At 42.6% G+C, this 16,158-nt stretch overlaps 1 protein-coding gene across 4 annotated transcripts in view; it reads left to right on the plus strand.

Annotated features, from left to right (window-relative positions):
- Positions 1 to 222: 222 nt before the first annotated feature.
- The window catches only part of LOC113158571 (mediator complex subunit 13L), a 63,570-nt gene continuing 47,634 nt past the window's right edge, over positions 223 to 16,158 (plus strand). For 3 of the 4 annotated variants that reach the window (XM_026354556.1, XM_026354558.1, XM_026354559.1), the window contains exons 1-2: positions 224 to 1,805; positions 15,165 to 15,402. In XM_026354556.1, the coding sequence (XP_026210341.1) occupies positions 1,734 to 1,805; positions 15,165 to 15,402 (310 nt within the window). In that variant the 5' untranslated portion in view covers positions 224 to 1,733. Of the gene's footprint in view, positions 1,806 to 15,164; positions 15,403 to 16,158 lie in introns of all 4 variants that reach the window. The other variant, XM_026354557.1, reaches the window with a different exon arrangement.

Raw genomic sequence — 16,158 nt, forward strand, 5'->3', positions numbered from 1 at the left:
ACAGATGACCAGGAACAGCGAAGGTGCGTTCAAGAACAGAAGGTGCCACGATAAAGGAATCCCTGTGACTGCGGACGGACGGCGCGCACGACTGGCACGGGGTCTCCAGCGTCGCATCCAGTCTCATATCAAAGATACTAAACAGTACTGTAATCCCAGACTTTGATCACGTGAGCGCAAACTTGGCCAAATGGGAAGGCGAGTCTCGGTAGTGCGCTTCCGACCGCCATTACATTACAATGCGTGGTGGGCAGGACGAGAAATGCTACAGCGGCGCTTCGCGTAAAGCAAACAGACACACAGAGGGTGAGGATGACACAGTCGGGCGACGCGCACACTTCCACTTATTTACCAATACAATAACACGCTGCGAGAGATAAACAGCGAGGAGCAGGAGGAGGAGGAGGAGGAGGAGGGGGGATCCGCCGCGGAGCAGACGATGCGCACACGCCGAGGATTTAATTCAGCAATCTAATCATTTCCAAAGAAGGAGGAGGAGGAGGAGGAGGAGGACTCGCGTTTAAATGTCGGCGTGGTTTTTGGGACTACAAAAAAAAAAAAAGAAAGAAAAAGATTCTGCAGCACGCAACATTTTCTTTATGTCAGTGATCAACACCAGACAACGACTGTCACACTTTTGCGTGAGCTGCGCTTTGGAAACATCACGGGAGATGTTTTTGTGCACGACTGAGGGTGTCGCGGCCGCGAGAGAGAGCGTTTCGTAATGATGTAAAACTGAAAGGAAGGAAGGAAGGATTTTTTCAAACCTCCGTCTACAGAAGCCTGTTTGTCGTTTTCCTGCTGGTGGAGTGTAAGAATAGTTTTTCTTGTCCGATCGCTTTGACTCAGTCAGTTTTGCTGGGAACCCGCTCCACTTTGTCCGCCCTGCCACGAAGGAGCACCGGGGGCTTTCTGTTTTTATTTTGAACTCTCTATTTTTTTGGCGACCCCTTCGTTTTGGCGCTGCGTTTCATTCTAGAGCAACAGAGGGATTAAAAACATTCCTGCTCTCGGCAGCTCGCCTGTTTGTGTGAGGCAGACTGGGCTTCATGGTGAGAGGAGCGGTTGTGGTAAGAAAGAAGGCTATAAATAGCTCATGCAATTCTCGAAAACTATCACAAGTGGTGCATCAGCTTGTGGAGCAGACGGAACCACACATCCTGCGTCTAAGTTAATTGTTTTCCAGAGCAGCGAGCGTGTAGCCTAATACATTTTTTATTCTAAAGAAGTTTTGACTCTGATCTCACATTTTTTTTTTTTTTTTTTTTTTTTTTGATTTGCGGTGCCGTGCCCTCTTGCGTGGAAGACAAACGAGACGTGTTCCCATGGATTACGCTCATTTCGCGTTGAAACTATTTGCGGAAAGACTGTGGTGGACACGGGCTGGTCTTCCTCTGTGCGTGAATTGAAATGGATCCGTTTCTGTGCGTTCAGCCTCTGACAGCGATCCGATTTGGAGTCGTCTGACCTGGATTGTAACAATGTTTTGATGCGCGCACACGCTGGGATTTATAACATTACCACATCGCATCTACTGGGGCTTCTATTGATGCATTCTGCACTTCTCTTTGAATACGCCCATTCCTCTGCCCGACCATCCCGAGTCTATCATCTGGACCTCTTGTGGGGTTAGAAGCCTGCTTGTTTTGGAGATTTGTCAGCCGCGCTCGGTGTTTGATACCGATGTAGGATTTCGACATGCCCAGCGCTGACGACCCCAACGGCGGACGATTATGACTGCAACAGCGAATTGGGTGGCTAACGGGGCAAGCCTTGAGGACTGCCACTCCAACATCTTCTCTCTGGTACAGTATCAATAAATCATGCTCGTTACAGACACGCGAGCCAGCCGTGGGAGGCACGCTTCAATGTGTGTCTGCTGTGCAAAGGTGAACCAATAGCTGATGTTGTTATTAGGCAATCATTAACACGGGTTAGTGGTCCATGAGAGGAAAAAAAAAAAAAAAACGCACCACATTTCACCACTAAGCCTGTTATTATAACAATACTCTTCTCAGAGGCTCAAATCAGCAGGGGTTTAATGAGTAACTCCACTTTCCTATTTGATTTCAATCCAAAACCTGTGGTGACACTTGCAATGCAATGTTCAGATGCTATAGCAAAGACATATGAAGCACCCTTTGGCACGTGTTTGCTCTTTTGGCATGGCTTTAGCAGAAAAACTAATGATAAACACATTTTCCCCCCCCCCCATCAAGAGCACAGTGTGCTCTGGCCGTCATCCCCTCACTCTTTACATGATCATTTCACTGGAAATCTCGCTGGAACTCTGTTGCATTGCCAAGCAACAAACTTGGAAAGATGAGGCACTGCTGCCTCTTTCAAATGCCTGTTGAACAGAAAAAAGGAAAATAAACAGATTTTCTGATCTTTAGTAAACAATCATTTTATGTGTTGAGCTGCAAAGTCGGCTCACCCGGTCAGGAATTGGTAGATTGGGGAACATTTAGTTTGAATGTCAACTGAGGAGCACACAAAAGCCAGGAAAATAAAATGGCATAATTATGCCTCCCAGACAAAATAAGGTTAATAACATTTTGACAGAGTGCAGCACAGGTACGAAGCACACAGCGGAAACAGCACTTTCACACTCACTTTATTTGAAAAAGGTGTTTTTTTTTGTGTGTGTGCGTGACTCTACAGGCAGTATCATTTTTACAGAACTCACCGGTTTTGAGGGTGGAAGACACTGAGCGGTGTGTTTTCACAGTTTTTATCCTGCAATCAGCGAGTTAACTGTCCTACTACGACAGGCAGCCAAGTGGAAAGGCATGCAGTAGACTGAGCTCAGGCATACGATGCTGAGAACCACAACAACACAGGAGTCCTGAGGGCTTTTTAGGTGAGCATGCAGTTTTGTCAATCAGCAAAAGCAGTGAGCTCTAAAGCAACATAAACAAATGTCACATGGTATGGATTTAGTTTGTTCTTCAGTGGATATGGACGAGAAACAAATGCTGTACAGTAGCTATCATACAGCTTAAAGAAATCCCCCACATTTCAAACAAACAACTACTAGTTCTTCCTCCTTGCGCAATGTGACTGTAAAAGGAGAAAATCATTTAAAATGGCACCATAGGCTTATCCGGCGCATCTTTCTGTGCGCTAACGCCAAAATAAATGCAACAACACTTCGGTGTCAGACGTCTTCAATTCTATCGGTCTGGCACCTAAGAGTTGAGAACGCTGGTTAAGTCTGTGTCGGCTTCTCACTCAATTTTATTCCCTATGGGATAAAGAAAAAAGCTTCCATTCACTCACCGTTGTGTTGTTCTCTATTGTGGTGGCCCTGTAACATCCTATTTAAACTCAGGGAGAGAGAGCAAACATCCATCAGCTGGCTTGTTGAGAATATTTATGACTGGCTGGTGCCACAGTGGTTACTCACTGGCAGAGCTCCTACAGGGAAGTCCAAGACAGAAGAAAACACTAATGACACACTGAGTGTCCTGGTTAGAGGCGACCGAGTGAAGAAGAGACAGAGGAGACAATTAGAGAGAATCCTGTTGTTGAAAATGAAACAGATGTTTGTAATAAGCTTTAGAAGTTGATGGTTGAAGCGACTTGATTAGAGTTAAGAGTGAAATGCTGTATATGTGTGTGATGAAGTGCACAGCCATGGCTTCCTGAGTTTCACCATTTGTCACTTTGTTTACTGCTTGACACACAGATAATATTAATCACTTGCTGAGCTAACTGGGTCATATAAAGTTTCATGCATGGCCTGCAATAACGTTAAGATTCAATACACAGCTAATAGAAGGATTGCATCGGCTGTGCTATGTAAATAACTTGTATCTAACTAGTGCATTGTGGCCCGACTGCATTCCAACATAGGCTAACCTCGTCCGTCACACTGATTTACTGGCTGTTAATACAACCTGCATTAATAAAAAGCACTTTAAAAAGTACAAGTGCCCATGATGTCGGATTTTATAGGGGCACAGCAAATTACCATCAAGTGCTCTGTGAGGCCGGTGTCAGATACTTGAGATTGCTGTGATCACACAACCCACAAAACAACTGTCTTGTGTGGTAGTGATCATCCATCTGTGACAGAAAGCAAACGAGACCCTTGTAAGTGGGAGAAAAGATCCAAGCTGGCGAGCAAAGCGGCGACGGAGGAGGGCAGGGTGGAGAACGAGAGCAGAAACAGAGAAGTGTTCTCAGCCGAAGGAGCGGGGTAGAAACGGAGAGAGAAAGAAAGCGGCTGAAGGACTGCAGTGGAATCTGTTTTCATTTTAGGAAAGTATTATGACTGATGTGCATTTCCTGACTGCTAGCCTCAGCCTGTTTTGCGAGAGAAACTGAGAGTGAAAGAGTGAGACAGAGCAAGAGAGAAAATTAAAGAGGGAGGAATGTAATGAGAGAGAGGCAGAGAAAACAGCCATCTTTCTGTGGACTGGGCAGGTTCTTATAACACAGAGTCCCAGCCTGAATATGTAATGCAAGGAGGAGACAGTTAAGAGCTTCACGACACAGGAAGCCCGTGTGTGTGTGTGTGTGTGTGCGCACACTGCAAACGATTCAGACTCAGGAGACAAACTTCAAACACCCATCATATTATACACACAGAGATACACACATTCACAGACACGGGCATGGCGAGAGGGAAAAAATAAACACCCACATGCCCACATAAACATATGTATCACAAATGCAACACACATGCAGACACTAAATCATCCACCCACGCTCAAATGCACATACACACCACATGTTTTATCGCCTTTATTTGGGCTGTGAATACATCCTATATCCCAAGGACGTGGGCCTGTACAAACATAGGTAGAATGCAGAGACCTTAATTAAAGGACTTCTTGTGTCCCCTCGACACAGGCGCATGAAGTGCAACACTGGTAATTAAGTGTCCTCAAGTGGAGGTCTAATGTGATCAACTAAGAGGCGCTCATTAGCCAAACTGTATTCCAATAGAGATCTTGCATGTATAATAATGATGCTACTGTCTGGCATAGAAATAAAGTGCTACGAAATGTGGCCGAGGGAATACCATTAACCGCAGCGTCTTGATTTATGGCAGGTGAGTGGCCGTGGCTTGTAAGAAGAAGCAGGTAATCAGGAACGGTGCCTTTTTAATATAGGCTGTTTGCATTTCCTCGTTATTAATGGTAGTGGATATTGCAGGGATGCTTAGGGATGAAAAAAAAAAAGGAGCCAGTGGTTGGATAAAGTGTATGTCATGCTCGGCTGAGCTAAAGCATTGGTCAAGCTGGAGTTTACATACTAGTGATACTTGAATGATTGAGAAAGATGAACATTTTTTATTTACAGTACAGACCCACTTTTTAACTATACAAAAGTTGTCAAATCTAAAATGTTTGACTGTTGTATCTGTATTAGTGACAGATGCATGTGTAGTAGTGTAAATAAAAAAGCAGAAACACCAGTAATCTATATGAGGTCATCTAGAGTGTTGAAGCAACAGGGTTTGTCCAAAATGTGGGTTAACATTATATTTATCTATATTTTTTATTTATTCTATCTATTTCTATATCAATATTTCAGGCCTTCATCCAGTGGCTCACTATGGAAGTCTGTGAAAATTAAGAATATCACATTTTGGCGACACTACAACATTTTTAAGAGCTCCATACTGTACGTGTAATTTGTGTTGAGATGCAGTATGTGGGGTTGACATTGAATGCATGACTGTGTCCTCTCACACTAGGAGAGGATCAGTCCAGGTTTCCAAGGCAGCAGCCCCCAGTCTTCTGCTGCGTGCCCTACGGAGCAGCTCCATCTGGTTGCTTCTCACTAAACCGTCCACCCCCTACACCCAACCTGTGCGTTTGGCTCTGATCGCTTACAGTTTTGACAGCTAGCGCTGACTTCACCTTGAGTCTGTGTGTGGCGCCTCCCACTAATCTGCCCCTGTCACTGCTGTGGGAATCCCTTGTCGTCTCAATAGGACTCAGCCCGGCAGTGGCCCACCTGTGTGAACATGGCATCCTGGGTGTCAGAGACACTCATGCAGGTTTTTGAAATAGTTCACTGCCATAACTAAACGATTTGTGACGAGCGTCATTGTTGGTTAGCCACTGACAGAAGTAGGGTGGAGTACGGGTTGGGAACAGGAAGACAGGACTCTCCTTGCCTTGTGCCTCTGTTTTTATTACACACTTTATTTTCTAGTAAATTTTCCTGTGTCTATTGATGCATCTTATCTGAGCTGCAGGCTTGTCAGGTGACTGCCACAGAGGTAAAGAATGACACAGACAGACGGGGGGAGGGAGGGAACCACCGCTGGTGCCGAAGCTGGAAATGGGATGGGATGGGCAGGAGTATTTTGGAGCATGGTGGCTCGAGTGTGAAATATGTAAGCCTTTCAGTGCCAGCTGTGTGCTATTCTTAGCATTCGCTGGTGTTCCTGCATGTGTGCAGGGCGACAGAAGGCTGAGTGGGAAAGGAGGATTGGCAGGAATGGGCAGTAGCTGGTGCCATTAAGCGCTTGTGATAGCTGGAAAGTTAGCTAGTTAACTGGCATTTGGACTGCTGGACGGACGGATGGATGGATATGTATAGTTGTCACAGAGCTGCCGCTGCTGTGTTATGTTTATGAAGAAGTTCTGTGGTGAAGAAAGTGATCATATTAGTTTCTTAAGTAAAAATAACAAAATAATCACAATTAGGATTATATTCTAATTACAATTTTTAATTGTGATGTCATTTCCTAGACATCACATCCTAAAGCATGTAAGAATGAATAGTTAGATGTAAAAAGAATACTTTTTTCACTCATTTTAAGAAAGTGAGACTTTCGGATTCAGTAATACATTTATTTGATCTTTGCATGCGGCATATTTAAAAACGAAATCTGAAAATGTAGCCGTTAAATAAAAATGGCAGAGTACAGTTAAGTATTTCCCTTTGAAATGCAGCGGCATAGAAACTGGAAATAGTCAAATGTAGAGTAAATGTTCTAAATTTAGTCTTTCTGTGTTTAACACTTTAAGACTCAACCTGGCTCATGCATGTTTCCCCAAATATTGGTGCTTTCCCCCACAGATTAACACCACTTTTCCTTTTCCTGTCCGTTTGGATGTGTGTTGCAGCAGAGCCTCTGGTTCAAACTCAATTCTAAAACCTGTTGCCTGATTTCTAGATAAATTCCAGAAGGGGATCAAACTTGCATTTGGTGATGCACTGGCTCTCTGTGCCATCACACAGTAGTTTTGGATTTTCTCTCATGGAGATCTGTTGGCAATCTCTTCGCCCGACTGCAGACACCTTTACAAAGAATTTCTTTAAAGGGAGATATCGCCCTGCTTGTAACTGGGCAAATATTTTCTGCAAGCCAGACAGCTTTGCCAATATCATGGTTGGCTGGGATTCAATTGCAGTTAGAGCACACTTAGGTTAGAGGGTGTCTTTTAGTGCTTCAAAACAAAGGGAGAGAGAGAAAACATTAATGTTGTCTGCTGTGCTGTTGCAAATTCTAATTATCATGTGTTCACGTTCCATTGAGAGATTATCTGCGACCAATCAGACGGGTACTTGATGAGAACAAACACATTATGTGCAGACTGTTGATTCACAGCCATTTGTGGTGCATTGATTCTCCCTGTGCTGCCAAACGGCGCGCTCTCTCATCTTGAATTAGACGGACACCCGTGATTTTTCAGATGCTAATGAAAACTTGTACAGCTCAATTTCAGCCCTGGCTTGCTTCAGAGAATAAATGGATGATACAGAATAATAGTGAGACACAAAAGGGCTGATAGAGAATTTGCCAGATATTATTGAACGAGTGTGGAGCTGTAAGGCCACAAGTGTTAAGCAGGGTGTTGTTAGCAGAGATGTGAACATGCCATAGTACCACGGTATCCGTTGAAAAGAGTGAATGGACAGGGGAGGAGGACTTGTGTGGGATTACATAAGACCGTGTGCATGTGTGTATGTGTTAAACGTGTTAGCAGAAGTGCAGAGGACTTGTAGTGACAGAGCCCTGATTCACTGCCACTCCCACAGACAACACATTAGAGGCAGCAGTCAGGTGAGTTGCGGGTTCAAACCTGTTCAGATGTGACCTACGATGAGGTTATTGGCACGGACCTGTCTACGTCCTGCACGCACACACACAAAAGGCAGCGCCGCTCTCCAGGTTTTCTTCTTTGTATTTGGTTTAGCTGCTGTGTAATGAACAAGGAAAAGTCATGCTGACTTATGCATTGCTGTCATTTTATCTGAAATAGCATCCCTGTGGAAAAAATCAATGCAGGAAATTACAAGCCAAATGAGATATTTTTCATACCGCTTATGCTCCATTTGCCCAATTTCAGGAACAATCAGACTATTAACTTCTTGTAGGCATTTCAGAAGCCTCCATGCAGTGCTAATTGTACAATTACTGTACTGAATAATTTTTTAATAAAATTCAAATCATTCTCTCACTAAAGAAACTCAGTGAGTAATGCTATGCTGCAATGTTAATATCTAGCTTCAGGTAATCCCAGGACTTTTCCTGACTCATGTCTGACGTGCTTGATATAATATGTTCAGCCCAATTTGAGCTTATGAATTCCAGCTGGAAGAGAGCAAATTGAGGTGTAGTTCTGTTCATGAGGGACTACATACAGAGACATACACTTATCCCTTTGTGATGTTTAGAATTAGGCGAGGGACCGCAAAAGTGTTTGAAATGTTATATTTCTACTGTAACCCTGGAGACAGAAATCTCAAAAATTGAATACCTTGCTGAATTCCTACAGATGTTGTATGTTGCCTAGCAACTGTTTTTACTTCTCTCTCTCTGTCTTCTGTTTTTCCTTCCTTGTGATTCTCTGTTTTTCTCTTTGTCTGTGTCTTTTGCTCATTTCTCCATCCCTGTGGCTTGTCACAGTTAATTAAGTTGCACCAAAGACGCCAGTAAAGCAGAGACTGATTTATTTATTTGCACGTTAATAATTTAGGCTAAGCAGGACCACTGCTTTAGCCTGTCCCTTAACACTTTAAAAAGCAGCCTGATATGCTGCAGCGTGGTGTTGTTTTATTTCCAGTATGGTTGGGGAGCAGTGCTGCTGTACACAATGTCTCCTCTCTTTATTGGTCTTCTGCTGCTGCTTCCTCCTGCCTCTCTTTGTGTCAGGTGAGAAATCATGGCTTGATGGAGGCATTCCGCGGCATGATTGGCAGGTCTATCCGTCACTCAGCCCTGGGGACTCTCGCTGCTCTAATTAGTTCGCTTGGCTTGCTCACCTCCCAGGGCTGGATGCTACACCAGAACACAGATCAAATGACTGTCCCTTGTTTTGTAGGGACTTGTAAAGGTGTCGGAATAAGGCAGAGGAAAAACATCTGTTTAGTCTCCGCTGCCCCAGAGGCCTTCTTTCCACACCTGTTTGGTGCTTTTGTGCTGCTCTTGCTCCCTCGCAGTAATGTGCATCGCTCTTCATTTGTGATGTAAAATGCCAGAGGGGAGCGTGGCTCCTTGTGGGTTAATTTGATTTCAGCGGGTTAATTGATGAAGGGGGAGTCGTTGCCTGTTCTGATTTCTGCCACTGGTTCTTCTAACTGGTGACTTCTCACTGTGAACTCGGCAGCACAGCCACCCAACCTCCATTGTCTTTGCCAGTCATTTTCAACTCCTGATATTTCAATAAACTGCTCCAGCACAGCAGCTCTAACACGTTCCAAGAAAAGTGTGTCATTAAAATTGTAATCCTTAAGATTTCAGCGCTTGTTGATTTGGTGACACCGTGGTTGCTGTGGTAACAGAAAGCAGGGTTTAATACAACAGCAAACACTTGCTGAGGAGAAATACAACAGAAGAGCAACTAGTAAACCTGTTCAAACAAACTCCCATTATTTTAATAGATAGGTCAGTCTGATGTCATGCTGTCAATGGTTCAAGTAGTTTTCCACATAACACGGTAGAAGGACTTGATGAAATATATAAATCTGATCTACCTTTAAAAAAATGCCCAAATAAATGTTTTCTCATTTTCACATGCATTTCTGGGCAAAGATTCTGATCAGCACTTACCTCTCTTACATTTTATTTCCTGTGGCTGCGTTGCAATAAAAGCCAGTTGTGCGATCTTAATGTAAACTAACTCTGATAAAGGCATGAGAGTGAAAGGGAAACACTGAGGCTGATATCAGTAGATATAATTATAAACCGGCATTATTTCCTGTGTGTAGGCAAATTAAATCTACGCAGAAAGACAGCCTCTGACATTAACGATGACGATAACTGGCACATATTAAATGCATATACATTGAATAACCAGGGTCGAAAATGCTGGGATTTCATGAAAATATTGATTAAAGCTTTATTTACTTTAGCACCTCTTTGAGTGCTTATGCCTTATGCTGCTACACGTACCTAAATGTCCCTTGCTCTTTTAAATCAAAGAGAATAGATAGTGTTGCATGTTTCTGATAAAGACAACAAGTCTTATCTAAAGACTCACAGGCATCACAAGTGATCTGAATACACCCCAGATATTGGCAGCTTGTCAAATGCCTAAACAGATTTGACATTGATGAGAAAGCTATGCCGCTCTGACAGAATGAGTGTTTCGCTCGTGCCAGAGTAGGTAAATCTGCTGATACAAGCTGTCTCTCAATTGCCTAAAGTGCCACCTTTGTTAGACTATCAGACTGTGAGGCTCTTGTGCTGTTGTGCGATTCCTGAAGAAGACGTTTCTCTCTTAGATGATGCTATCTGTCATCTTTGATAAAGCACCAGGCACCTATCCACTTAGATGCTAATTCAGATGTTCACAAAAGCTGCAGTTCTAGCAGAAAACTGTTCTAAATGAAACTCGAGCAGTTGCACATGACTGGGCTGAATAATTTATATTTTTCTTCATGTCTCAGGTAAATGCATGCATTTAGCTTCATGACTGCACCGAATTGTTTTGTTAGTAATCAGTAAAAGTATATGTTTGAATATGCTGGGAGACTTTTTCTATCAGGCAGTTGTGTTGGGTGTGTGTCTATTTGTCTTTTTCTACATTAAAACGCAGCATATATTCAGCAGCGTGTTGAGAAGTTCGAATGGTCTGTTCTAAAATTGCCACAGCTGTTTAAGATATTTTCAATGTGTACACTCATGCCTGCTAAGTGAATGTCAAGTGGGTTTTCCTCTTGGTTTTGGTGTCTACGTAATGAAGATTTCCCCTGCACCTTAAAATACATGGGCCTTCAACAGTATGCTATATGTAATGCTCTATGACAAACCTGTGCAATCTCTTGAAATCCAAACCTCTTTCCTGTTTAAGAAACATGTTTCAGAGTTTATCCACTGCTTTCTGTCTGAGCAGCGTGTGCTGAGATTAAAGTTCCAAGTACCATATTTTCTGTTGATTACAAGCACATGTCTGGTGCACTGAAGTTGACCTCTGGTTGACATACAGATGATGTTTTCCAAGCATTGGTTCAGTTCACTTTATGTCAGGAAATTAATTTAAACTCTCCAGTTTTCAGTTTATGTTCCTATTTAAAATCAATAATACAATAATACAAAAGCATTTAAAATAATGAATCAGTCCCACTATAAGCATTTCATGGAAATAGAGAGCAATCTTCCTCCTCCTCTTTGCTAATGCAAAAATATTCTGGAAACATACAGTTAGCTGTCATCTTTTCTCTGTTTACTAGACAAAAAAGATGTAAAGAGAAGAGTAAAAAAGGAGCGAGAGGGAGAGCTTGAGATACTCCTGATGTATTCAATTGGTGTCCGTGACAGTGAGAGAGTGCTGAGAGATGAGAGGGAGAGTGGAGACGAAAAAGATAATAGAGGTGAGAGTAAGGTCAAAGCTTTGGTCCGTCTTAGCAATGGAAGGAAAAGCGCTTGTTTTTGGTCCTGCACTCAATCAGAAATTGAAGCAGCCAACCTAGAGAACAAGGGGCTTGGACGAGTGCGGTTTTATTGACAGTGAACCAAAATCCACTGTCTTTTTGCTTGACCCCTTCGCCTTTTTACCCCTGTGGTAGTGTTTAAAAGAGACGGAGACTGCTGCCTAGAATAATCGTTGATTTGCTCTTTCGTACTCTTTCTGAATGGTGAGGAATCTGCTGCTTTGGAGGGATATTTGTAGATATATGCTCGGGTCTTTGCCTGCTGTCTTGACGAATATACATTTGGCCATAATCCTTTCCACTGATGGCACAGAATTCATGTAAAATTTTAAGGAAACAACAGGGGAAAAGTCCCAGTTCAATGATCTTTCAGTTGTACATTTTCAGACATAATAGCTCAATAAGCTTGACATGTATTATTTTATGTGTTATACATAAAAATATATTCAGACAAATATGATAATTGGCTGTTTATTACTACCGGAAATACTGTATTTTCAGAAGGCTAATGGTGAAAAAATAGATTAGAAATTAATCTGGGGCATAATCAGGAAGAGTGTAAAGGTCTCACATGCAAAGAGCACACACACACATATGGATGCATGCATACAGGACAGAAACATTCACTAAAATACAAACAGACAAGCAGATCTTAGCTGTCATCACTGAAATATAACTGAGCCGGAAAATATGTCTACCCCCCGATGCATTTCAGTGTTTTAGAGCACTACTGGTCTGCACATCATCACAGCTCCTGTGTGGTGTGTGTATGTGTTTGTGTATATGCGCACGTCATTGTGTGTGTTCCTCTGTGTGTGTGTGTGTGTGTGTGTGCGCGCGCAGGCATGTGTTTGGCTCTGCCTGCAAGCATGTGACCGTGGTACTGTTCCTCTTCCTGCAACTGTGCCACAACTAATCTTCTACAGGAGTTCAGCAGTGTGTTAGTTTAGTGCTTTACACATGGTCAGAAGTACTCACAGCACCTGTGTTCGTGCTCGGGGAAGCTATAGTGCAGCCGCGGGCATTTAGAGCAACGTTTCACCAGACTTTTAGTGAATTAGGAGACATTATGGTTCGGTAGTTAACACATATAAATAAAGGGAGGGAGGGTGGAAAGTGCATTTATTCTTTAGCCTAGAGTGGCTGATTCCCCTGACATTTCCTCCAGTGCCTCTATTAGGTTAAACTTTTAACTTGTCCAGTGCTTTATTACTAAATACTTACAGAGCAAATGCTCTATCCTCAGCCTCCATTAGCATTTGCTATTTAGCAAATATTGGCCCTCGACTACACTTGGTATATTTGGCATATGAAACATAACACCTGCTAATCATCAACTTGTTAGCATTATTATTGGGAGCATGGCAGCTCAAAGCATCCCCGTCCCACCAGCATTGCTGTAAACTTGTTGATGGGTAATTTCATTTTTCTAGTGTAAAAAAAAACAGGTCAGACACAAATTAATATTCCGAGCAGATTATTTGTATTGTTTTGAAACATGTCTGGAGGGGATCTTTAACAATCATTTCACCGGCGTGCATCTGCCGCCTTACAAAACAAACAACTGTTATGCCTTTATTGTGAATATATTTTCTGACATTTCGCTTCTCCTTGTCTCCGCTCCTGATTCAGTAGCAGCAGACAGCTGTGTCAAACAGTGGAGGAACTTTTGACATTGACTGGGAGTGACGAGGCAGTGCAAGCAGATGTCTTCCTCTTTGCTTTAGGAGAAACAGCATCCTTGACCTTGTCAGGGCTAATTTTAGGGCTTGGCTTATCACAGTGCCAATGTTTATACCTCCCATTACACACACTGTCATTACAGAGGGGACATGCTTGTAATTATGGGTGCATTCGACAGTCAGGATGTTCCTGGGGGTTATTTCCATACCTCAGTGTGCAGTGCATTCACTTGAAGATGATGCGGTGTGTATACATGGAGCATATATGGAGCCTGCTACACATTCATGCATCCAGTGAAAACTCACTTTGACTTCTTTGGTTCCTTTCTTCATCGCCATCAGAATTGTGGAGCCCCCTACTAGTAAACCAAACGTCAGCCCCACAGCTTGGTGAACACAGGAGAGGAGGGCAGTGTGATGCAATGACAAGAGATCCCCTCACCCCCACCCCTCCCACACCACCACACCCAGCCTGCCAAATCTCTGTTCTGTTCAACAATGCCTTCGTGCACTCGAATCATTAGCTCGCGAAAAAACAAACACAGGAAAAAGTTTCTAAAGCCCACAGGAGTGTCACAGGATCACTGATGTTATAGTGGTTTTGTTTGTTTAATTAATAATTATATTAATAATTAATATTTTCTCCCTATGGCACTGGGCAGGTAGATGTTTGACTGTTGTTCTAGCTCATCACTAAATGTATTATGACCTCTACGGCCAGGTCCGCAGTGGGCAACATAAACGCCTATCACACCACTAGATTAAATGGAGAAGATGTCAGCTGCTGGGCCCGACTCCAAACACTGACCTCGACACTATTTTCTCCTACGTATCTCGCTCGGTCTTTGTAGCTCCCTCAATATTTCAGTACTGTCGCTCTTATTGTAGTCCACTCCCTATATTTCATTCAAGGCCATCTTTTATGTATAGTTGTCACTTTCACTCACTCTTCACTGCAGTTCAATAAGGTTATAACAACAGGACAGGGAGACATTAAATGTACGTAAACATCAGCAATAAACTGGCGAAAATATCACATAATTGGACAGAATACGTGTGCAGTTATTGATCAAATCATCTCTGTTTGATGATCTCTTTCATGTCATCAAAATAGCTTCGTAGGATGTAGCTCAGCGCTTTACAGTTAATACTAAGTTATTAATGCAATCGTATAATGGATTTTATGCATAATGGTTGTTTAATTTCATGTACTGTATGTGTGAGATACCCCACGTCCTTAACATTTAAAAGAATAGGACACGCTTTAGTGGGAACCATTAAATAAATGATCTGTTAAAATACAATTATAAGTGCTTAACATTGTAAGAAATATACAGTTAGGACGGATTCACTAATGGATTGAATGGGATATAATAAAAAACATACATATCATTATTTCCCACATTCAAAGATGATGATATTAAATAGCTTTGTCTCACATCGGGTGACTCAGGTGATTCATGCATTGTCAGAAAGACTGCAGATTATTTTTCTGTCGATTTAATTATCAGTGAATGAATGTATCAGTGAATGCATTTTAAGTCACTGCAGATAATACTGTATTACTAATGTAAAATTTATGTAATGGACTGGTTACAGCTGCAGTGTTTTAATCATGATTTTCTTCTCTCCTAGGCGGAGTTGACAGGCATTAAATGGCGCTGCTACAACTTCCGCAGCGGCGGGGAGTACGGGCCGGTGATCTCTGCCCCGGCCCAGGACGACCCGGTTCTGCGTAGCTTCATGCGCTGCGTGCAGGCCAATCTGCTGTGTGTATGGCGACGCAAAATCAAACCCGATGCCAAGGAGCTGTGGATCTTCTGGTGGGGTGAAGAGCCCAATCTCTCTGACATCATTCATCATGAGCTGGAAGGTGAGACAGAGAGAGGGGCGATGAAAGAGATGAAGGATGAGTGGGGGCTTTGCTGTTCTATCCATCCCAATTATTTTTCCATCTCATCGGTCTTCACTTCAGCTTCCTTTTATGTGCTGAAAGTTTAGGTTAGAGGCTTGTACAGACTGTATAATTTTATGGTTACTTTTATTATGTTGCATTGGATTATATAGACTGAGGAAAGATTACACGGAAAATGGGTATCTTGCAGTTTTTTTTTTTTATATAAAACTGACTGAGAAGAGGTGAAATATGTGTTGTGTGTTACAACTAGAGGAAAAACATGAATTTGAGTTGTGTGCATGGGAAATAATAGAGACGTTTATAGTGAATCATAATGCCTGTATTATACATCGGCTGTATTGTCTAACATATAGCAGGCTTTAGCATTATGGTGATTAAAGCTGTTCAGGCTGCTGCAGATCCGAGCTGTTTGTTTAACATGTGTCGCTGATCACTGATCTGTTTTATGTGGAGTGGGTCTATAGTAGAGCCTCATATAGCACATATCTCTAATGTGTTTCCTTTGCAACTCAAGTGTTTATGCGTCGCTTTTGGATCGTCACTATGATGAAGCACATTGCAATAGAGTCGATGTCTCCTGCCACTATTTACTGTGAGCGTGTGTGTGTGTGGTTGTGAGTGCTAGTGAAAATTACACCGAGATATCTCACTTGAAAGAGAGCTACTGTCAGCACGATTGTCCCTATTTATAGAAACATTTGCATTATCTTG

This window comes from Anabas testudineus, chromosome 12 (assembly GCF_900324465.2).
Source record: "Anabas testudineus chromosome 12, fAnaTes1.2, whole genome shotgun sequence".
Taxonomy (NCBI): domain Eukaryota; kingdom Metazoa; phylum Chordata; class Actinopteri; order Anabantiformes; family Anabantidae; genus Anabas; species Anabas testudineus.